The sequence below is a fragment of the Polistes canadensis genome, unplaced genomic scaffold (genome assembly GCF_001313835.1).
Source record: "Polistes canadensis isolate GaletaPanama2010 unplaced genomic scaffold, ASM131383v1 scaffold_75, whole genome shotgun sequence".
Classification (NCBI taxonomy): domain Eukaryota; kingdom Metazoa; phylum Arthropoda; class Insecta; order Hymenoptera; family Vespidae; genus Polistes; species Polistes canadensis.
The window spans coordinates 619,678-641,449 of record NW_014569622.1 but is presented as its reverse complement, the minus strand read 5'-3'; the positions used below and the strand labels follow the sequence as shown (position 1 = coordinate 641,449).

The window sequence follows — 21,772 nt, the reverse complement described above, 5'->3', positions numbered from 1 at the left end:
CTTTGATCCTCGCGTGGTAGAGATAATAGTTATTAGTAGTATGAAACTGCATATATTTTACATATATATAAGGAAAAAAAATTAATTTTTTTATTCCATATATTTTTGTTAGTCTTGCCCTTCTATTCCCAAGATTACCCCGGCCCCCACAATCCAACAAAATTATATTCACCAGCATAGAACACTCTCAGATGGAGTTGTCATTTTTTAAACAATTTTACCATTTACAATTATTTCCTATTTATCATTCTATATTATTTCTCTTTCTTTTTCTTCTTCTTTTTTTTGTTTATTTTCTTTTTGTTACATTTTATTTTTTATTTTATATATATATTATTATTATTATTATTATTATATATATATATAATAATAATAATAATATATTATCAAATAATATATTATATATATATATATATATAATAATTATATAATATATATTCTACTAGATTCCACTAATACCTTTATAAGTTTATTGTTTTTTTGCACTTAACACAACCCCAATTTGTGTAACTTATTTTCTCTTTCTCTCTCTCTTTTACTTCTTCTGGACTTTTAAATCTAACAAAAGTTGAAAATTTTTGTCACGTGATTAGCAGATTTGAGAGGAGACGATTCCATGTAAAGTTGTAAAAGATAATTTAAGTATCTAGATTTTAAGTAGTCTTCATTTGCCCATACCAACGAGAGCTTCATCCATAAGCTCATCGTCTGTAATGCAAGGTGAAGCGGAGTGTGGGGACGGCGGTATAATTCTAGGCGATGGTGCAGGACTTTTGACAATGTGTATGCTCAAAGACGGACTTGGTGGAAATGTTGGTGGAGGTGGCGGTGGTGTATCCCTTCTTATCGGAGCCGCTTGAGTCATAGCTCTTTCTGATATAGACGTAAGGCTTAAATTCTTGCTTGTATCATTTGGGCTGGAAAAATCTAATAACATTTCTGCAGCCTCTTGCGAATTGGAGGTAACCAATTCTGTTGTGTTCCTTACTGGAACCATAGTTGATCCTACATCGCTATTGACCATACTGCCGATCGTTGTTGAACTTGTTGAAACGACCGACGGTGATAATTGTTGCTGCTGTTGTTGTTGTTGTTGTTGCTGCTGCTGTTGTTGTTGCTGTATCTGCTGTTGTTGTTGCTGTTGCTGCTGTGATGATGGTTGTTGTTGCTGCTGCTGCTGTTTCTTATCCTCGACAGATTTGTTATATTTACCTAGCACAGTCTCGGCCGGTTTCGTACTCAGATTCAGGCTCTCGGTGTTGCTGTTAGTGCAACTTGCAGCATTTGAACCGTTTCCAGTAGTATTGGAAGACCCGCCTGCCAATGGCGGATACATCGATTTTGATATACACAGGGATTCCGAACCTTTAGGAAGAAGGGCCATGACGGCATTGCTGTTATTAATATCATCCTTACTACTGCCAGAACCGCTCAACGTGTTACTTAAAAATTGCGCGGCAGGTCTACCTACCGATGTTTCCTGACAAGTGTCTCGAGAATCGTCAACGGATTGCATCGAAAGGTTGGTCGGAACATTAGAATCATGGGAACTGACCGCAGCTGGAGGTTGCAGCAGAAGACCACTTGTACTATCGGATCCAACGTTAATCGGCACTGTCGTTGATGTCGGCATTGTAAGATTGTCGGGCTTCGTCTGTACGTGATCACGTCGGTTTTGTGTACCCTGCGTCTGATCGTCCGTATTACTTTTCGCAATCGACGATACGGGATTGGAAATAGTTTGAAGCTTAACTTGATCTGCCATTTGTTTAGCGGCGAGATTATCCAACGCCTTTCCAGATTCTGATAATTTCTTCTCGCTGTTATCAACGTTAACTCGCGCAGATAACTTTGGTATTTGAAACTTGGTGTCGAGTTGCTTCATTAGACCATCGACGACAAGCTGTGGTGATAAACTTGGTAGACTGGAAGTAATAGAAGCATGTGCAGCGAGTAACTTGAAAGCTCTTTCGCTTTCATTTTCCTCGCGAATACCGGAAGGACTGGACTTCCTCGAATCTGTCATACTTTTAGATCCAAATATATTTTTCTCTGTCGACTTTGGCATCCTCAATTTGTCGCGATTACGACTTAGATCGGTCGCACTCGAACTTGTTGTTTTAGGTGATCCTAAAGATTTTGAAGTTGAGGTCCCTTTACCCAATAATCCGCTGCTACTACTACTAACACCGCCAACAACTCCCCCCCCGTTACCACTGCTACTATTTCCTCCAGACATTGATTTCAATGCTGACAAATTGACTTTTTGACCTAACAAGCCAGTTCTATTTCCACTAGTGCTACTACAACTAGATGAACCAGGTAATTTGGGTGATGTATGAGATTGTGGCTTCTTTGATGCAGGTCCAGAATTTACGCCAGGTTTTAAACCCGTATGAGCTTTGGATGATCCATTTCCTACTACTGAACCAGACGATACTGTTGTAGAAGGTACTCCAGTAACTGACGTAACAGCGGTCGATGAAAGTTTTATACTCGTCCCCGACTTTGAATCCTTTGTACGTGTTTTATTGATTGTTATCTTCATGCCATCTGAACTATGTTTCACCATATATTCTGCAGGATTTTTCGCGTCGATTGATGAATTCTTGATAACGCATTTTCCCTCAACGTTTTTAGTCGATGAACTACTAACACTTCTTTCCTTTTGACTACTTGTACTACAGCTACTTCCTCCACTGCTCGTCTTCTGTCCGCCATTTCCACCTTCATCCGTACAATGTTGAGCATTTTTTAATTTATCTATAACTGCACTAAGAGAACCCTTCCTATTTCTTGCCTGTTGTTGTGCAATGGTCGACTTGGAAATATCAGAGCTACTAGAAGGCGGTGTGTTACCACCACTGTTAGATGCAGTTGATTGAATCTCAGTACCAGGTATTATATCCAATTGTTTGACTTTAGTAGTAGAAGATTTAGTCTTTGGACTTTGATGACCACTTGTACTCCCAAATGTTAATGACGTTTTCCTTTCCTTATCACGACTAGAATCCTTGCTGGACGATGACGAGGAAGACTTGATTTTTGATGATATAGAATCACTAGTTTTGCTGGAAGGAGAATTTGTCGCTGACTTCAGGGCAGACATACTTGGTTTTCCTGTACTCGTTGAGCTACCATGTTTCGGTGAAGACGTTCCATGCTTTGGACTAACGCTGGCAGGTACTGACATGTGTTTAGGACTACTGCTATAAACAGGTGAATGTTTTGGACTTTGTACGGGTTTACTCGTTGATTGCTTTAACGTGGGACTTGATTTACCAACAAGAACAAGCGGACTACTGTGTGTCGGGGACGGACTGAATTTTCTTATTGTAGCTGAAGGAGATGGTGGTCGTGAGCCTACACTTGGAGGGGATTCGGTGGGTTTGATGCTTACGGAAACAGGTTTGGATAAAGGATCTTGCTTGCATGGTAATTTATCTGGTGGTCCCATAGGATTATCTTCCCTTTTACGTTTACGTCTTTTCTCTAATTTTCCTTTATCTTCTGTTGATTTACTTTTAGAACTTTTTCTTTCTCTACGTTCTTCCGTCATAGACTTAGCTGTTGTAGGTCCTGCTATTGGAGTTATTGTTATAGAACTTGGTAAACTGGCTTGCGGCGATGATGTTATAGGTATAATCTCGATTCCAGGTCTCCTTTCTAAGCCCATGCCCGTAAGTACAGAATTATAATTTGTTGTTTGACCAACTGTACTATTTGAAATTGGTGTTATACTTACTGACGGGGGCACGAGATTTTTATTCTCTTCAAATATATTAGGACTCTTTTTCTCTTCTCTTTTTTTAGACTTACGATCTCTTTTAATAAGATCATCCACGCCCTGTACTTCGTGTACCTCGACTATTTCACTTTCATTATCCAAATCGTAATCAGAACTTTTGTCAGTACTTAAAACATCGCCCTGATCGAGATTAGTAAAATCAATACCACTGGTTAAACTAGTAGCTGAAGTTGGAGTAGACGTTCTAGTTTCGTTTGTGTTATCCCTTCCACTGGTTGGAGTACCAAGCGGCGTAGAATCAGAGCTTGAACTTTCTAATAATATTTCATTAGTATTATCTTCACCTTTTCTTTTAGGACTGCGCCAAAATCCTTCTGCTATTTTCCTTTTGCGTGTCTTTTTGGTCTTTTCACCCGAAGAGGATGTATTTGTTAATGAATTTTTCGCTTGGCCCAGTAATGCACTCAGTTGTAGAGGATTTAGCATAGCAGCAGTTGCTGTATCGGATTGGCCGGAATATGACGGAAACCCGATACTATTCTCCGTTCCGGCATCTAAAAAAGACTGCTGTTGTGGTTGTTGTAAAGTTTGCTGTCGTCCAATAGTTCCATTTCCATTATTTAAGTCAGATTCTTGCCTGATTTTTGTGTCTGCGTTAGTGAAGTCAGGCATATTAGAACCAGCCTGACCATTCTGATCTTTTCCAGGCCCTATATTTGTGTTGTAATTTCCATTTCCACCGCTCATAGTATTAACTGGTAGTGCGCTTCGACCTTCCCAAGTCTTCATAAGTGTTCTCATTGTCAATGGTATACTGAGACATTTTTGTAATACTTTACCAGTTAAATCTGAAATTTGTTCTGCATTCATCATGCTTACACCATAGAGTTTGCATTTCAATGCAGATATGTCCGTTAGATTTAATTCTGCTGTTGCCATTGTTTCTTCAAATGGATGTTCCAGGCTTATAGATATTTGTTGCCATGATAAAGCGCTTACCTCAAATATTATCGTATGTTCTGGATCTATACGTGCCATAGGCCTTACACAACTTGAAATTAAAGAATTGAAGAGAGCTTGTTGGCGTAGATACACAAGAATTTGTGGAACATGTGCTGGATGTGTGAAAGGAATACTGCCTATTAAAACTCCTTCCATATTCTTATTTTCCGTCATGAAATAACAATGATGTTGATCCGGCAAAGTCTGTAAAAATATTTCACATGTGAATACTAATACTTTATTTTATTTATCTATTAAAATATAATGCATTTTGTTTGAATACTTACAACATAAAGTCCTCTATTATTTCGACCATCCAAAGATCCATCACTAGCATGTTGTACTATTAAGCTTAACAAGGAATGAGGCGAGGATACATCAGCACATTCTAATTCTGTTACTTTTTGTATCCGTCTTACTAATTCCATACACATTGGCATTTTTTTAGTAAGTTTTAATACAAAACAAGCAGGTAACATTGATGAATTTGTTCCAGTCAAGGGAGCATACGATGGAGTGCTAGAAAATTATTATAAATATAAATTAATATTCATTTCTCTGTTTATTTTATTACCTTTAACATGAGGAAAGATTAATTACCTTTTTCCTGTATTACTTCTATTTACAGTTATGATACTAGTAGTAGGCAGCTTGTGAGCAGTTGAACCTTCCATACAAACGGTAACAGAATGGCCAATTTTTCTTTTAATAACAGTTTCGGAATTTAAAACATCACAAATACGATTTTCTTGATCTATTAAATCATAGGGTGATACAAAATATGTTAATTTCATAGGATGTCCTCCTTTTCGTCTTTCTAAAATTCCTAGAAAATAATAAGATAGTTTTAACGAAAAAATCTTTAATATAATAAAGAATATTTCTATATAAAATAATAAAATAGGTACTAACCGACTGGACTTTTGTGAACGAGATTAAAAGGTTCCTTCATAAATGTTTGAAGTTGTGCCAAAACGCCTAAATCGGCTTCCAAAGATTGTAAAGCACTAAATGCTTTGCATTTAACTTTTTTATCCGCATTTAATTGATATATAGAAGCCAAGCCTTCCAGTTGTGTAGTAAAATCCACAAAATCGCCACGGGATAAACAAGAAGCCAATACTTCACAACTCTGCAATTATTCATTTTTTTTTTATATAAGTTATGTAATATTTTGTTAGAAATATTATATAATCATAGAATTATTATTTTACTTGTTGCTCGTTCTTTCCTTCATGATGAATTTTAACATCTTTGACAACGCCTGTTGTTTCCAAAAGAACTTCTAAGAAAAACATATCCGATGATATAAAAAGCTCCGTACCTGGTGGTCCTGACATCATGAATTTTAACCTATAATAAAATATTAATTGTAAAAAACCTGCTGAAAAATTATATACGGAATGTTTGAAGTTTTTCCGACCAAATGATTTATATTTATACAACAATGTTTTATTATTTTCATGCATAGAATACGCTTGTATCATTTGGTTAGAAGAACCTCAGATATCTTGTATATATATTGTACTACAATACCCTAATTGTCTTGTTAAACTTTCCAAACGTTCTACCATAGATTGCAAGGATGTAACTTTTATGGAATGCTGTAAAGTGTCTAAACATTTTTGCAGTTGATTTTTTTCAACGCTGTCAATAGCAAATCGTTTGTCCTGGCATAATAACAATAATATTAATAAATGACAATAAGAAATAAGTGTAATAGATTTTTTGGATAACTCACCAACATAGTCATACGTAAATTTTTTGCAGTCTCGATTAAAGATTTAAATCCTGATGCCTTCGACCGCAATTTCTCCATCATCAGCTCCATTTGCCATTCATTTCCCTTATCCACACCTGTTTCACTGGTACTAGGAAGTGGTTGCCCATCTGTAATAAATTATTTATTATATAAAAACGTTCATTTTTAATTATTTCCATAATAACATTTTAATGTGAAGTACGTAGAACCAATAAAGTGGAAATATAAATTCTACATACACACTCACATACACACAAATTAATTTCATTTATGTTATTGTCTTATAACAAGAAGCCATATTTTAATTCTTCTTAGAATGAAATTGAAATGTGAAATACGTAGAAATAATAAAATGGAAATATAAATTTGATACATACAAACGCACAAACACCACAAAAGGAATGTGTTCGCGCGATGGCAATCACGTGAACAACAATCCCCATACCCGAATTTAACAGGCATAGACTCACTTGAGGGCTTTTGCCCGTTGCCCGTATCCATATATACGAGGAAAAAGTACAGAATTCACAAATATCTACTTTAAATGTAATAACCGATTTGTTATTTGTTGATGTTCGATATCATCATATTAATTTACTTTAGGCAACTGTCTTCTTCAAGAATACATCTTTGCGTCTGTACAGTTTAACCATAAATAATAACAGGAATCAAGATACGCCCATAAACATTTAAACCCCATAGAAAAAAACTTTAAAGGAGAGAACACTGCTCTAACAAAATTTCATTAACAGAAGAAAGCGCCACTTTGATTCTGTCATGACGAATTCATTTCTTAACCAATCAGAATATTTCACTTCTCGATCAATCACATCTTCGAAATAAATGGCGCAATAATCAATTCCATTAACGATCTATCGTGTAGATTTTGATTAAAAAAATCGTGAAGAAAATATTCAATGAAATTGCAAAATAGAATATTGATACCATGGAGCTTATATACAAGGAGGACGATCGCCGTGTTATAAATGTGGGTACAATATTCACAATGAAGGATGATTTCTATTGCCACTAGAGAGGAGCGCGTCTAGTCGCTTGGTCCGATTTTTAAAAACAGTAATTAAAACAAAAACATCAAAGAGAACTATTAATTTCATTTGTTTATTTATAAAATCACACATACTTAAATCTAAACTTAAGAACTCATGGATAATTATCGTACTCGCGATATTCAGTCATTTTCAACAACATAAATTTGACGCAAATGCCTATCTCGATCGGTCTCCTTATATATAGCTTCGTTATTTATACTATAAAATAAAAAAGTAGAAATAATTAGAAACATGTACCTTAATAAATATTTACTATATATGTTACATATTTCTAATTATTTTCTAATAATTTTCTAAGTAATATGTCTAATTATGTGACCGTTGTTAGAAATTTCCACGTTGTATTCAATTAATATATAACAGCTAACTGCGCATGACTTCTATTAAGTAAATTTAAATTTCAACTTTCTTATTTCTGGAAAATAATATTATTTTATCATAACGCAAACAATATTGCGAACAATAATGCCATAACAATATTAACAAGCACAATAAAAAATAGAATATGACGTTAATCGTTGAAATAATATTGTAATATGTGAGATGTAGATAACCTTGATGACCTCGTAATAGTTGCTTTGATAAAAAAATTACAAAAGAAAAATAAAAAATATTAGTATTTTGCAATATAATCTTCAATTACTGATATCTTTACGAGGTTGCATTATTTTCATCTAAAAAACTTGCTGGGGGGTCTAACGTATATTTCATTTACAATAAATTATTAAAACTAAGCGACGAGACGACAATCATCAGAAGATCTTAACCACGCGGTAAAAAGAGTATTATATAGTGTCCTGAATTTTTAATTAGTATTTGATTTTATATAAATATTTATATTATGGCTATAATAAAATTATATAAACTATCTGGATTAAAATCAGCTCAATTGAAAAAGAAATTAAATGATATCAATAAATTATCAAGTATAGTGAGTGATCTTAAAACTGAATTATGCTATTACATTGAAGTTAACAAAAAATTAAATGAAAAAGAATTAGACTTGTTACAATGGCTATTGGATTCGCCCATAGAAACAGATACATTGAAAAATGTTAGTGCATTTGACAAAGATAACAGTTCAACTACCATTATCGAAATTGGTCCAAGGTAATTATTTATTTCTATTAAAAGATAATAGTTTTATTATAACTAATAAATGATACCTTGTTACAGATTGAATTTTTCTACTGCATTTTCAAGCAACGTAGTATCCATATGCAAATCGATACAATTGGATAAAGTGACTAGAGTAGAAGTATCTACCAGATATTGTATCATACACAATGGTACATTGAACCATGATACAGAATCTAAAGTATGTAAATATATTAATTAGTTTCATCAATTTTAATTTTATGTGATAAAATATAAAAATAAACATATGATATACTTAACATAATGAATTTTTGTTATTGTAGATCGTAGATGTTTTACATGATAAGATGACAGAATGTAGATACATGAAACCTATAGAAAGTTTTGATCATGGATTTAAGCCTGAAAAATGGTTTGAAGTAAAGATATTAACGTATGGAAGAAAAGCCTTAGAGGAAGTAAGCTGTCACTTAGGTAAACGTCATTAAATTCAAATATACAATAAAGATTTAATAAATTAAAATGAAGAATTATTAAAAAATGATTTATTTCTTCATGGTATAGGTTTGGCTTTTGATGATTGGGATTTGGATTATTACACAGATTTGTTTCTGCATAAACTTAAACGTAATCCAACTAGTGTTGAATGTTTTGACTTGGCACAATCAAACAGCGAGCATAGTCGACATTGGTTTTTTAAAGGAAAAATGATTATTGATGGGAAAGAAAAGGAGCGATCTTTGCTCGATATGATCATTGACACACAAAATTATTCGAATCCAAATAATGTTATTAAATTTAGCGATAATAGCAGTGCTATTAAAGGCTATGAAATAAACTTGTTGCGACCAGTTGACTCATCTAAATGTAGTCATTTTAATGTAAAGAAAGTTAAACAAGATTTAATATTTACTGCGGAAACACATAATTTTCCAACTGGTGTTGCTCCATTCAGGTAAAAACAAAATTTTAATTATTTATTTATTCTGTATTTAATTATTAAATTCATTTTATACTTTTTATGACGAATAAATAAAATTTTCAGCGGTGCTACGACAGGAACAGGAGGACGTATAAGAGATATACAGGCTATTGGTAGAGGAGGCTATTATATTGCAGGAACTGCAGGATACAGTGTTGGAAATCTTCTCATACCAGGTTTCTTATTTATCTAATATATATGTGTGTGAAAAAATTGTTTAAAATATATATAATCGTATCATAATTATATCTCTGATATATTTTCTTTTTTTTATAAAGATTATAATTTACCATGGGAAGAAAAAGAATGGGATTATCCCAGTAATATGGCATCGCCGTTACAAATTATAATTGAAGCAAGTAACGGAGCATCTGACTATGGAAATAAATTTGGAGAGCCAATTATATCCGGTTTTGCACGTTCTTTTGGTATGCTGGATCACGAAAATGTTAGAAGAGAATGGATAAAGCCTATAATGTTTACTGGAGGTGTTGGTACAGTAGACGCAAATATGACAAAAAAAGAATTACCAGAAAAAGGTAAGCAATAAAAATGAAAATATTGTATAAGTTACATTAAAAATATTTGATTTTTTTTTTATAGGTATGGAAGTCGTAAAAATTGGAGGACCTGTTTATAGAATTGGTGTTGGCGGTGGTGCAGCAAGTTCTGTTGAAGTATGTTTTCTGCAAATAAATTATTTCATTAATGTATCTTTTATATTTTATTACACGTTTAATAATTTATAGGTGCAAGGTGATAACAAATCGGATTTAGACTTTGGAGCAGTACAAAGAGGCGATGCTGAAATGGAACAAAAATTAAATCGATTAATTCGTGCATGCGGGGAATTAGATACAAATAATCCAATTCTCAGCATTCATGATCAAGGTGCAGGAGGAAATGGTAAATAGTATCCAATTAGTATATTTCATATTATTATAATAATATGTGCATATAATTATATTCAATTATTTATATTTAGGAAATGTATTAAAGGAATTAGTTGAACCAGCTGGAGCTGTAATATTTACAAAGAAATTTGAACTGGGTGATCCTAGTATCAATACCTTAGAATTATGGGGTGCAGAATATCAAGAAAATGATGCTATTCTTTGTAAACCAAAGGACGTCGATTTACTCAATCAAATAGCAAAACGTGAAAAATGTCCCATAAATTTTGTTGGGAAAGTAACTGGAAATGGAAAAATTATTCTTTCAGAAGATGATCACTTTGATTTATCCAAATATGAACAAAATAATGTAAAGCATCCAGTTGATTTAGAACTTGAATTAGTACTTGGAAAAATGCCACAAAAGGTAAGAAAACAAAATTTAAATTATTTACTTAATTTAATATATCCATAAATGCTATATTAAAAGAAATTTTAATAATTAAAAATGTACTTATTATTTGTAGACATATAATCTTACAAGAAAACAGTTGCATTTATCACCGATCTGTTTGCCTAATGACTTGACCGTGAATTTAATTCTCGATAGAGTTTTACGTTTGCCTGCAGTTGCTAGTAAACGTTATTTAGTAAATAAAGTCGATCGTTGCGTCACTGGATTAATTGCACAACAACAATGTGTTGGCCCATTGCATACTCCTTTAGCTGATGTTGCTGTAACATCTATTTCAATGTATTCGTCGGTAAGAAAATGCAATTAATCATTTCTATTTCTAGGAAACATTGATAAAAAAATTTATTTACATATTATTTTAGCATGGAATTGCAACATCGATTGGCGAACAACCGATAAAAGGTCTTGTAAATGCATCTGCAGGAGCGCGTATGACAGTGGCAGAAGCCTTGAGTAATTTAGTATTTGCTGCAATTTCAGATATTAAGGTATTTAATATATTAATAATATACTTGTATTATTAATACACAATCAAACATATGATTTTATTTTTAGGATGTTAAATGTAGTGGAAATTGGATGTGGGCCGCAAAATTGCCGGGCGAAGGCGCAGCTATGTATGAAGCGTGTAACGCTTTGTGTTCTGTTATGAAAGAATTTGGTATAGCTGCAGATGGTGGTAAAGATTCTCTTAGTATGGCTGCACGTGTAGGAAATAATATTGTTAAGGCACCAGGAACACTCGTTATTTCTTGTTATGCACCATGTCCTGACATACGAAAAGTGAGTCAATGTCTTTTTTATTATTACTTTCGGTATGCATGTTTTAATGTTTGCATTTTAATAGGTGATAACACCTGATTTAAAAGCACCTTCAACTGGAATGAAAGGGCATTTAATTTATGTTGATTTATCCAATGGAAAAAGTCGTATTGGTGGGACAGCTTTAGCACAAGTCTACAAACAACTTGGTAACGATGCACCAGACGTGAATAATGCAAGTTTAATACAAAATGCATTTAATGCTACACAAAAATTGATCAAAGGTAAATGTCTTTAAAAGATATATACATATAAATTTTATTTAAATAAATTAATAAATATATATGTACATATAATAATAATAATAATAATAATAATAATAATAATAATAATAATGTGTCACAGAGGAAAAAATATTAGCTGGTCATGATATAAGTGACGGAGGATTGATCACCTGTATATTAGAAATGGCATTTGCTGGAATATCTGGATTGGATATTAATATTTCACATAAATCTGGATCGCCTATCGACATTTTATTTTGTGAAGAAGTTGGATGGATTTTAGAAATAAAAGAAAATAATTACGAATATTTAATGAATGTATTTAAACAATTCAACGTTCCAGTATATTCGATAGGAAAATCTGTTGGTTTAGGATTTCAATCGAAGGTATAATTTAAACATGTTCATTTTCGCAAAATTTTTATTATGTATTATTGAATTCAATGATTATTTCTATTCTATAGGTGACTTTTAAAGTAAATGGAAAGATAGTATTAAATACTACTATACTACCATTAATGTATATGTGGGAAGAAACAAGTTATCAACTAGAAGGTAGACAAACTAATATTAATTGCGCTCAAGAAGAATTCAACGGGCTGAAAGAAAGAACTATTCCTGATTATAAATTAACGTTTGATCCTGACTGTAAGCCTCATTCGATAGAAAAATTGTTAATCTGTAAGTGTTATTGTAAATTAGTATATATGGATTTTTTACAATAACGTTATTACGTGTATGCATATAACAATAATATCTTAAATTGTATTACAGCTAATATAAAAGTTGCTGTGATTCGTGAGGAAGGTATAAACGGAGATAGAGAAATGGCCGTGTCTTTGGAACAAGCAGGTTTTGAAGTTTGGGATGTAACGATGCAAGATTTGTTAACCAATGATGTCACGTTTGATAGATTCAAGGGTGTTATTTTCCCTGGTGGATTTAGTTACGCAGGTATCATGCTCATTTAATAAAATAATTAATAATAAGAGAGAATATTAATAAATATTCTATTAATAAATGCAAATTATTTACAGACGTATTAGGTTCTGCAAAAGGATGGGCGGCATGTTTGAAATTTAATCCTCTGTTAGAAAAACAATTAGAAACATTTGTTAATTCTAAAGACACGTTTAGTTTAGGAGTGTGCAATGGTTGTCAATTAATGAGTTTGTTAGGATGGATTGGAAAAGATAATGGTAAATTGATACACTATATAGAAAAATAGAAAATTTTGGCATGCGAATATTAAAGATTACCTTATGATTACAGGCTATAAAGAAGAACCAAGTATTATCTTAGATCATAACATATCAGAAAAATTTGAATGTCGGTGGAGTAATATTAAGATAGAAAAATCACCGTCCATCATGCTGCAAGGAATGGAGGGTAGTGTATTTGGTGTATGGGTCGCACATGGTGAAGGAAGATTTACATTCCGTAACAGCGAATTATTGCGGACGCTGAAAGAATCAAATTGTCTTGCTATTAAATATACTGATGATTGTGGTAATACCACTGAAAAATATCCGTTCAATCCTAACGGTAGTATAGGTGGGTTGAGATATATATATATATATATATATATTAAGTTTTATATAATATTACAATAATATATATATATATATATATATATATATAAAAACTTATTCATAAAAAATTATAAAATATGAATTGTTTTAATTTCAGAGGGTATAGCTGCAATATGTTCAGCGAATGGTCGACATTTGGCTATGATGCCGCATCCAGAAAGATGCACACAAATGTGGCAATGGCCTTGGAAACCTGTAGAATGGAATTATGAAAGGTCCCCCTGGCAACGTATTTTTGACAATGCGTATGCGTGGTGCTTATCGCAAAAAGATTGAATATGTAAAAATGCTAGAGAATGTTACATGAATATGTATGATGTCATCAATGAGTTTAGAATATTTGTAAGAATAAATTCATTATGTATATATCATAGAGTGTAAAATTTACTTTCTTTTGCAAAAGAATGCTTTTTTCTAACATTCTCGATAAATTTAAGACTTATGTAAGTTTTGTTACTTCCTATTTTGGGAAATTATCATTGTATGGTCAAATGTGTATATAATAAAAAGATTTTAAAAAAGAATCATTCTTCATATGGATTTTGTCTAACTTTGAAAACTTGATTTAAAGGCTCGAAAGATGTATAATGACTTGATGCATAGATGTCATCCAGTTGTAAATCGCATCGTAAAATAACTACACCAGATGGATTAACTTTAACTTTGATCTTTGTGTGTGGCAATAAGACGCCATAGTTCACATCTTCATATAAATCCTAGAAATATTCATATCATAAGTATTTATGTTTGCATATTAAAAAAGGAAGTGATAAATTTTAATGTTAATAACTTACTTCTACTTTGTATCCTCCAGGGAATTGTAAACCGAGTTCTTTCAATGTGACTGAAACATCCGAAGGTGTACCATCTGTTCTTCTATTTAAAAATGCTATCGCATAAGAATAATACGATTGATGTATCGGCGTTATTGGTCGTGCCCATATCTCAATACCCTTATGCTACAAAAATAAATCAATATTTTATTAAAAAATGCAATATATTCAATTTCAGTATGTAAAATTAAATTACTAACTTTATATATACGACGACCTTGTATACCAAGTGGATCTTGGTCGACAGCAATTATTTTCTTGTTTTGTAAAATAGCTTTGTATTCCGGTCTAATCGTTCGAAGATCAACCGACATTAACAAAGGTGCTGCTAAAATCGCCCACAGAGCCATTTGAGTTTTACTTTGTTCATAACTTAAACCAAAATTACCGATAATTAACATATCAGGATCGTTCCAATGTCCGGGTCCAGCATTTGGTACAATAGAGTCTTGATTGTTTCCATAGTAATCGATAATAGTTTCTAAACTGTGCCACGAATCTTGTATGTCATCAAAATTTCTCCACAAGTTGCAGTGTTCTATTATCGCTGTGAAGTTCGGCTAAAAATTGAATTAATTAATAGTTACATTATATATATATATATGTCTATTATGAATTAAAATTAACTATATGAATACAGACAATTAAATGAATGAAAGTATAGTAAGATTCTCCTAATAACTTGTACTTTTACTGTCAACCGAGAGGAAAAGTATATGGGACTGTTATTATGCTCGTTATTATTCTCAAGTAATTTAGTTCTTTTCGTGTAACTGAATAATATGTGTGTGTCTCTCAGTGTACACCTCTCGTTTCCTAACATAAGTATAGTATTCTCTTTCTCTTTCTCTGTATGGAGTTATCCATAATGTGTATGATAGTCTCTCTCCCCACTCCATCACTCTCACTCGCTGCCGATCTCGTGTTTATCAATCCATAGCTTCTCTTCGCGTAGTAGTCAAGATTATGGTGATCACAGCTAGAGAGAGAGAGGGTTAGAGTGGGGTGTACCCGTAACAGAGGACTAACGACATGGTATGCCATTGTGTAGACAGAGTTAGTTTTATGCTTGTTAAGAAGGAAAAAAGAAAAAGAAAATCAAAATAAAAAAGCAGCAAAATGTACAACATTGTTATTAAAATGAAAGAAACTTTAAAGGGAAAATATTTGAGAAATTGATAAGCTTGGAAAAATGATTAAATTGTTTTATAAAAATAAAAAAAAAAATGAAAGAAAAATCATGAATATTATTATATAAAATTTATAATACTGACCTTCATACCAGCATATATTTGATAAACAGGCCAACTGCACGAATATATCATAGACCTTCCTGTTTGATTTAGAAAAAATCCAAATTCGGGATATCCTGAAATATTAAATGATATGATCAGTTTATGTTTATTTTAATATAATTGAAATTGTATATATTAATTATTTCATTAAATTAGAGTAAAATAAAGGACATTTTATTTTATTGGAATAAACATTTATTATTAATGCTTTCATGTTAACATACCTCTGTCCATTTCTGATGGATGTGCATAACACCCATCTAATTTTACATAATCTACATCCCAAGATGCAAAGGTCAGTGCATCAGTATCTAGATGTCCGATTACTCCAGGATAACCAGCGCACGTGTAATTGCCAAAATCTTCATAAATTCCAAATTTAAGTCCCTTCGAATGAATCTGAACGAATAAATATACCATAAATAATAGTAACAATATTAGATGATATAATATTTGATATAAGAAAGCTCTAAAAATTACTTTATATATTTGTAAAGATTTAATAGTCCGATCTTAAAATTCTTTAACATAACATAGAAAAGATTTGTTAACTTACATAATCGGCTAAATTTTTCATTCCATATGGGAAACGTTTTCTATCTGGGACCAATTGACCATCATAACTTCGGTCTTTCTCTAACCAACAATCATCTATATTAATATATTCATATCCTACTGCTGCATATCCATCTGCTACAACTATATCGGCCATTGTTCTAAATAGTTGGTCGCTGTGATATAAAACAATAAATAACATCAATAAAAAATAAGCAAACTTTCCAACATAATAAAAACATAGAAATATATAAACAATTAATTGTAATATCAAATATTATTTGTCGCAAATAAATCTTAAATTAATTTACTTATTGTCATAAAAATTTGTGTATATAAAATAAGAATGATAAAAAATATGAATTGAATAATAAAACGTATAAATATAACATTTACCAAATACACATCTATCTGATTAACATTATTAACCATAAAAATAAAATCAAATAAATTAAAATGAAGAAAGAATAATAACAAAATCTTCAAACTAAGCATGTCGATGTAACTGTGTTGGACATAAAAAGAAGAAAGTAAAAGTGTACATTACCTTATACAATTGTCAGGATCATTTTTGCAGTCGGTGTTACATCTGAACCTTTCCCATGCCAACCATCCCATGGGTGGCGTCCTAGCTAATCCATTTTCCAAAGCTATTACCACATTACTTGCTGACACAAGAAAGCACCATATCCACACCTTTAGCACCATTTCTGCAAATACTATGCACGTTTTAATACTTTATTTTTTGTATATATTATTCTTTTTCTCTCTCTTTCTCTTAATCCAATTTAATGAACAAACTTTAATGAAATATACTACAAAGTGATTTTGGTTGCATAATTTTAGAAAAAAAGAGAAATTATAAAATATATATGTTTGTTGTTATCTTTTTTTTTTCTTTAAAGAGACACAGGATTAGAAATGCAATGGGATCTCGTCATCAGGACGAAGACAAGATCTCCATAGGCATCTTATGCTGCTCCTGGCACACTGATCTGATATAAGACTTCCAAGCCAAGAGCACTTTCACCCAATGCCCCATTTCATTTTTATACACAACCACTATCGTTTAAACTCGTGTTCACTGGTTTCCTCACACAAACATACGAAACACATAAACATACAACTATCACTTTTAATAGTTGTGAGATTCATCGCCGGCATATTGCACATTCTGTTTTTTCTTTTCTCTCCCTCTCTCTCTCTCTTTCCTCCTTTCGATAGTACGAGTACGAAAGGTACAAAGTACCTGTTTAATGCTCGTTTTTTTCGTTTACCTTCACAAATTTTTTCTTTTCCATTTTTAATTGCCCATCGTATTCTCTCTATCTCTCTTACTCTTTCTTGAATTTATTCTTTGACAGGTTATACAAGATACTCCCGTCAAATGGCAAGAATTTCTGTATGTATATGTGCTGGTTGGTAAGTTATGTTAAGTGTGTTTAAATACATGTAGGTAGAGAACAATATTGTAATTATTATTTTAAAATAATTAATTTAAATATATGAACAAAATGATTTTCAAACGTGATCGAAAACGCAATTATATTTATATATGTGGAGCAAAGAGAAAGTGATAATTGAAGTGTAAAGCGATTTTACAAAAAAAAAGAAAAAATTAAAAGGAAATTACAAAAAAGAACAAACTTACTAATTTTTAAATCGATTGTACAATGAATTTTATTGGAATAATAAAAAAAAAAGTATTTTATTTTGTTATCTTAATTTCTAGCAGAATATTTGCTCCTGTATTAAGATGAAAGAGAGAGAAAAAAGAAAAAAGAAACAAATATGAATATATCTACATAAAATCTTCGTATCTTCTAAAGCTTTCCAATCGCTTACTTAGGCGTGTTCTTCGATTATGTTTTCATATATCTTATCCTATATTCTTCTAATCAAGATAATTTTATCTATGCGAATATGTACAGATATATTTGTAAATTGTCTACATGTAATGTGTATACAGGTTATTCCAAAAGTTGCCTTATCGTTTGAGAAATTATAAATTAATTTAATCAATTGATAAATTGATTTTTTTCGGTTGTTTTTTTAGTTTCTTGGTTAAGCAATTTTTAGGACAACTTATATTTAGTAAATAATAAAATATTGTAATTATATTAATAAACTAATATTAATTTTTGATTCAATATTTTCTTTTCATAGTAAAATAACTTTTGAGACAGCCTATGTATATCTTTTTCGCCCCTCTCGTTTTCTTAGTATGTAATATAAATGAGTAGGTGGTTTTGAAGGTGCGAGAAAGAAAGAGATAGTAAAGAATTTAATAAACGCAATGACGACAGAATATGAATGGCATTGGATATTACTAAAGACGATAAATATGTACTACTACTATACGTATTCGTAATGTATTATTCACGTGATTTAAACGCGAACCGTGAGAAAGTTCGAAAGAAAATCTATGAGCCCGGAAATCAAAAGTATTATAACTAAGTAAGAAATATATATATATATATATGTGTATCTATATACAACGGATCTTTATGTCTCTTACGAAATCAGAATGGCAATCGAAAAGCGAAGGTATCTATCGGACAAAGGAAATGTCACACTAAATACAATAATGATTTATTCGATGTTACTAAATACCTGCCATATTTAACAATTCAATACATTGAACAATTCACTAATTTTTACTTTTTTTCTTTTTAATAAATCATTTTAATTTAATGTATATATTATGAGAAAAACTGAATAAAAATGATTATCTAATTTTTAAGTTATTACAGTTATTTATTATCCCAGAATAATTTGATATTCAGAAAAAATAATACGAATTTTGAAAATTCACCAAAAACACGCGATATATTCGATTATTCAAATCGCCCAAAAGTTCAAAAATTTCGAAATTATTTTTTTCAAAGAAATAATTATTCTAATAAAATTTAACATTCTTCTTAGAAAAACAACATAATAAATAAACACCTTAATTAATTTGTACATAATTTTAGATATTAAATGTTAAATAAAAAAGAATTTTGATTTAAAAACAAGGAACCAATACGAACCTTCGAAAAATCCGCAAATCAACGTTTATGATACTTTTTTCGATATATAGAAAAAACGCGCGAATTTGAAATAATACCAAGTAACAGTGTTTCTTTACAGCTTAATCTTTGGAGAGATCGCATAAACTATACTTAAGTTACATTCACACGAGTAAAAAGAAAACAAGAAAATGAAGGCATACCTTATGACACGAAATAAAACAGACTATTGCAATACCGTTGATATACACTCGTATAGGTAATTTATATGTCATTTATCTTAAACAATGATCGATATTTTAATCGACGAAAAAGAAAGAAGAAAAAAAATTTTTTATCAATAATTCTATTTTAATCGAACGATCTACATAAATCACTACAATCATTAATAATTATAGTTATACGTTTAATTTTGAAATACTATATTTGTATAAAAATGAAACTCTATACTTTTTAAAAAATGTGCTACATAATATTTATATTCTATAATATATATAGATAATTATTATAATAATATATATAATAAATAATTAAATTAAATTTAATAAAAAAGTATGTAAAAATTGTGTATTGAATCTAAAGTATCGGTATATACACGTATCTAACGATTTTATAATACTTACAGTTAACTAATGATTCGTAAAACTCAAATAGAACTACAAACGCAACTACCAGCAAACTCGTCAAACAGTGCAACATTTATGGTCTGTTGTGCATGCGTGTGTATGTATGTGGCTAGTATCTGTACAGCTGTAAATTCTGTCATTATTATTGAATATAAACATAAATAATATTAGTAATGTTTTTATGAAACATTTATGAGTAAAGGTAATAACTGCTCGAGTATTACTTCCTAGATGTGTATAACACATTATCAACGAGGCTCTTTTAAAATAACTTTATTACTTTTATTTATATAGCTATATTTAGGTGTGCTTCACTATTATAGCATTTAAACTTTTTCTATTACTATTTTATAATCCTTTTCTAAAAAAAAATATTAGCTTTTTTAAATATAGGCAAATTTATTCCATTAAAATAAAAAATATGTAAACCTGATTTTCGATGTTGGGTATTTAAACTCAGACCTTGAATTTATTTCCTTTTTCTTTTTTATGGGTTTCTTATTCTATCATTTTTTTAACCAGGTGAAGTATTTTAAGAAAATTGTTTGCATGCTTATTTGTGTGTGTTTATTTTTTTTCCCCTTCACAATTATTTTTGTCCCATTTTTTAGAAATTAAAAAAATAAATGTATATCAAGGTTAATGAACATTATATTGTTTGGGTGCATATAGAACAAGGATAACACAGCATAATATTATGTGTATTATTGCGATCACTTTAGTTAACCTCGATCTTTGCGAACTCATTGTTTTACTGCCCTCGTTTTTTTAATCTTTTTTATTTTTTACTACTATTATTATTATTATTGTCATCACGGTATTACACAACTAATCGACGTATGTAAAACGAATGAAAATTTTTGTATATTTCTCTGCATATGTATACGAATGTGTGTCACAAATAAAATTAATTGCAATCAATTGTCTCGATTAAGAAATATCATTTTTGCCAGTTGCCATTTAATTAATGTTTTTTTATCGATAGTAGTATATATATTATTGGTATGTAAAAGAAATATTTTTCCTTAAATAATATCTAAAAGTGTTTTTAATCGAACCAAAATTCTAATGCGTCTTACCTTATTCGATAATATAGATATTATAAGTTCATCGGTGATATATTACTTATTAATCTCTGAGAGCTTAGTTCGTTTTATATATAAGCTCGTCTAAAGTACTTCTCTTGTATGTTTAAAGTCAATTATTGGATAATCCTTTATAGTATCAATTGATTAAACAAGTTCGTCAACCCATCCTATTATCTAAAAATATTGATAAAGATTGATTTGATAAGAATTGTATTTAATATAAAATAATGCGTTTTGTATTAAGAGAGTGTTTGGTATTTATCAAGTGTATAGCGCATTTAATATATCGTTGATTAAAAGATAAAGAGAGAAAAAAAAAGAAAAAAAGATGATCCATTATTAAAAAATATCGAGAATATATATATTTCGTATGAAATTCCTTAATACTACAGAACATAATTCGTTATTAAATCTAAGTATTTATTCAAGCAACGCTATGCGAAAAATTTGTTTTGTTAAATCAATTTTACCAAATATTATAATCTAACAAAATTTATATTCACGCATCTCGTTACTTGCATTTATTATCGTATGGACGGAAATGAAGTTAGTTGTCTTTTTTCCTTTTTTTATATATAGTGTTAGAAAATAATAATATTAAATTATAAAAAAATTAATAATATATATCATTTTAATCCATGATATTAGGCGCAAATGCATCGTTAACTTTTTATATAATATATATAATAATAATAA

General features: G+C 30.7%; 3 protein-coding genes across 7 annotated transcripts; 1 reads left to right on the top strand and 2 right to left on the bottom strand.

Moving 5' to 3' along the window:
* Window positions 1-436: 436 nt before the first annotated feature.
* LOC106786527 (mediator of RNA polymerase II transcription subunit 1) lies at window positions 437-7,190 on the bottom strand. Of its 3 annotated transcripts, XM_014748004.1 has the most exons (9): window positions 6,890-7,190; window positions 6,492-6,640; window positions 6,287-6,420; window positions 5,965-6,103; window positions 5,663-5,882; window positions 5,351-5,576; window positions 5,038-5,269; window positions 1,472-4,954; window positions 1,163-1,365 (listed from the first exon to the last, which is right to left on the bottom strand). In XM_014748004.1, the coding sequence occupies exons 1-9, from the start codon at window positions 7,011-7,013 to the stop codon at window positions 1,246-1,248; spliced, it is 4,827 nt and encodes a 1,608-aa protein (XP_014603490.1). In that variant the 5' UTR covers window positions 7,014-7,190; the 3' UTR covers window positions 1,163-1,245. The 3 variants fall into 3 exon arrangements, with proteins under 3 accessions (XP_014603488.1, XP_014603489.1, XP_014603490.1); XM_014748002.1 differs by having other exon boundaries at window positions 437-4,954; window positions 6,890-7,189; XM_014748003.1 differs by having other exon boundaries at window positions 437-4,954; window positions 6,983-7,188.
* Window positions 7,191-7,967: 777 nt separating this feature from the next.
* On the top strand, window positions 7,968-14,179 carry LOC106786515 (phosphoribosylformylglycinamidine synthase). Its single transcript, XM_014747984.1, has 19 exons — window positions 7,968-8,692; window positions 8,759-8,900; window positions 9,004-9,154; window positions 9,245-9,635; window positions 9,726-9,838; window positions 9,941-10,201; window positions 10,266-10,339; window positions 10,412-10,568; window positions 10,648-10,982; window positions 11,083-11,319; window positions 11,393-11,518; window positions 11,586-11,813; window positions 11,878-12,076; window positions 12,198-12,463; window positions 12,541-12,757; window positions 12,851-13,030; window positions 13,114-13,275; window positions 13,349-13,630; window positions 13,766-14,179. The coding sequence occupies exons 1-19, from the start codon at window positions 8,424-8,426 to the stop codon at window positions 13,942-13,944; spliced, it is 3,969 nt and encodes a 1,322-aa protein (XP_014603470.1). The 5' UTR covers window positions 7,968-8,423; the 3' UTR covers window positions 13,945-14,179.
* Window positions 14,033-20,241, bottom strand: LOC106786516 (alpha-N-acetylgalactosaminidase). Of its 3 annotated transcripts, none has more exons than XM_014747985.1 (8): window positions 19,986-20,241; window positions 16,899-17,070; window positions 16,353-16,527; window positions 16,021-16,195; window positions 15,776-15,870; window positions 14,702-15,061; window positions 14,463-14,627; window positions 14,033-14,384 (listed from the first exon to the last, which is right to left on the bottom strand). In XM_014747985.1, exons 1-8 carry the CDS (start codon window positions 20,059-20,061, stop codon window positions 14,193-14,195), a joined length of 1,410 nt encoding a protein of 469 aa, XP_014603471.1. In that variant the 5' UTR covers window positions 20,062-20,241; the 3' UTR covers window positions 14,033-14,192. The 3 variants fall into 3 exon arrangements, with proteins under 3 accessions (XP_014603471.1, XP_014603473.1, XP_014603472.1); XM_014747987.1 differs by lacking the exon at window positions 19,986-20,241 and adding an exon at window positions 18,157-18,215 and having other exon boundaries at window positions 16,899-17,061; XM_014747986.1 differs by lacking the exon at window positions 19,986-20,241 and adding an exon at window positions 18,157-18,195.
* Window positions 20,242-21,772: the final 1,531 nt, after the last annotated feature.

Excerpts from the sequence above, each read along its gene's own strand:
- LOC106786515 (XM_014747984.1), top strand. The coding sequence starts at position 8,424 with ATGGCTATAATAAAATTATATAAACTATCTGGATTAAAATCAGCTCAA. Across the intron at positions 8,693-8,758 it reads ATTATCGAAATTGGTCCAAG|ATTGAATTTTTCTACTGCAT; the intron begins GTAATTATTTAT and ends ACCTTGTTACAG. Across the intron at positions 13,631-13,765 it reads CAATCCTAACGGTAGTATAG|AGGGTATAGCTGCAATATGT; the intron begins GTGGGTTGAGAT and ends TTTTAATTTCAG.
- LOC106786516 (XM_014747985.1), bottom strand. The coding sequence starts at position 20,061 with ATGTTGCACTGTTTGACGAGTTTGCTGGTAGTTGCGTTTGTAGTTCTA. Across the intron at positions 16,528-16,898 it reads GATCCTGACAATTGTATAAG|CGACCAACTATTTAGAACAA; the intron begins GTAATGTACACT and ends TTTATATCACAG. Across the intron at positions 14,628-14,701 it reads AAGGTCGTCGTATATATAAA|CATAAGGGTATTGAGATATG; the intron begins GTTAGTAATTTA and ends TTATTTTTGTAG.
- LOC106786527 (XM_014748002.1), bottom strand. The coding sequence starts at position 7,013 with ATGGATACGGGCAACGGGCAAAAGCCCTCAAGTGAGTCTATGCCTGTT. Across the intron at positions 6,641-6,889 it reads TTTGTGGTGTTTGTGCGTTT|ATGGGCAACCACTTCCTAGT; the intron begins GTATGTATCAAA and ends AATTTATTACAG. Across the intron at positions 4,955-5,037 it reads ATAATAGAGGACTTTATGTT|ACTTTGCCGGATCAACATCA; the intron begins GTAAGTATTCAA and ends ATATTTTTACAG.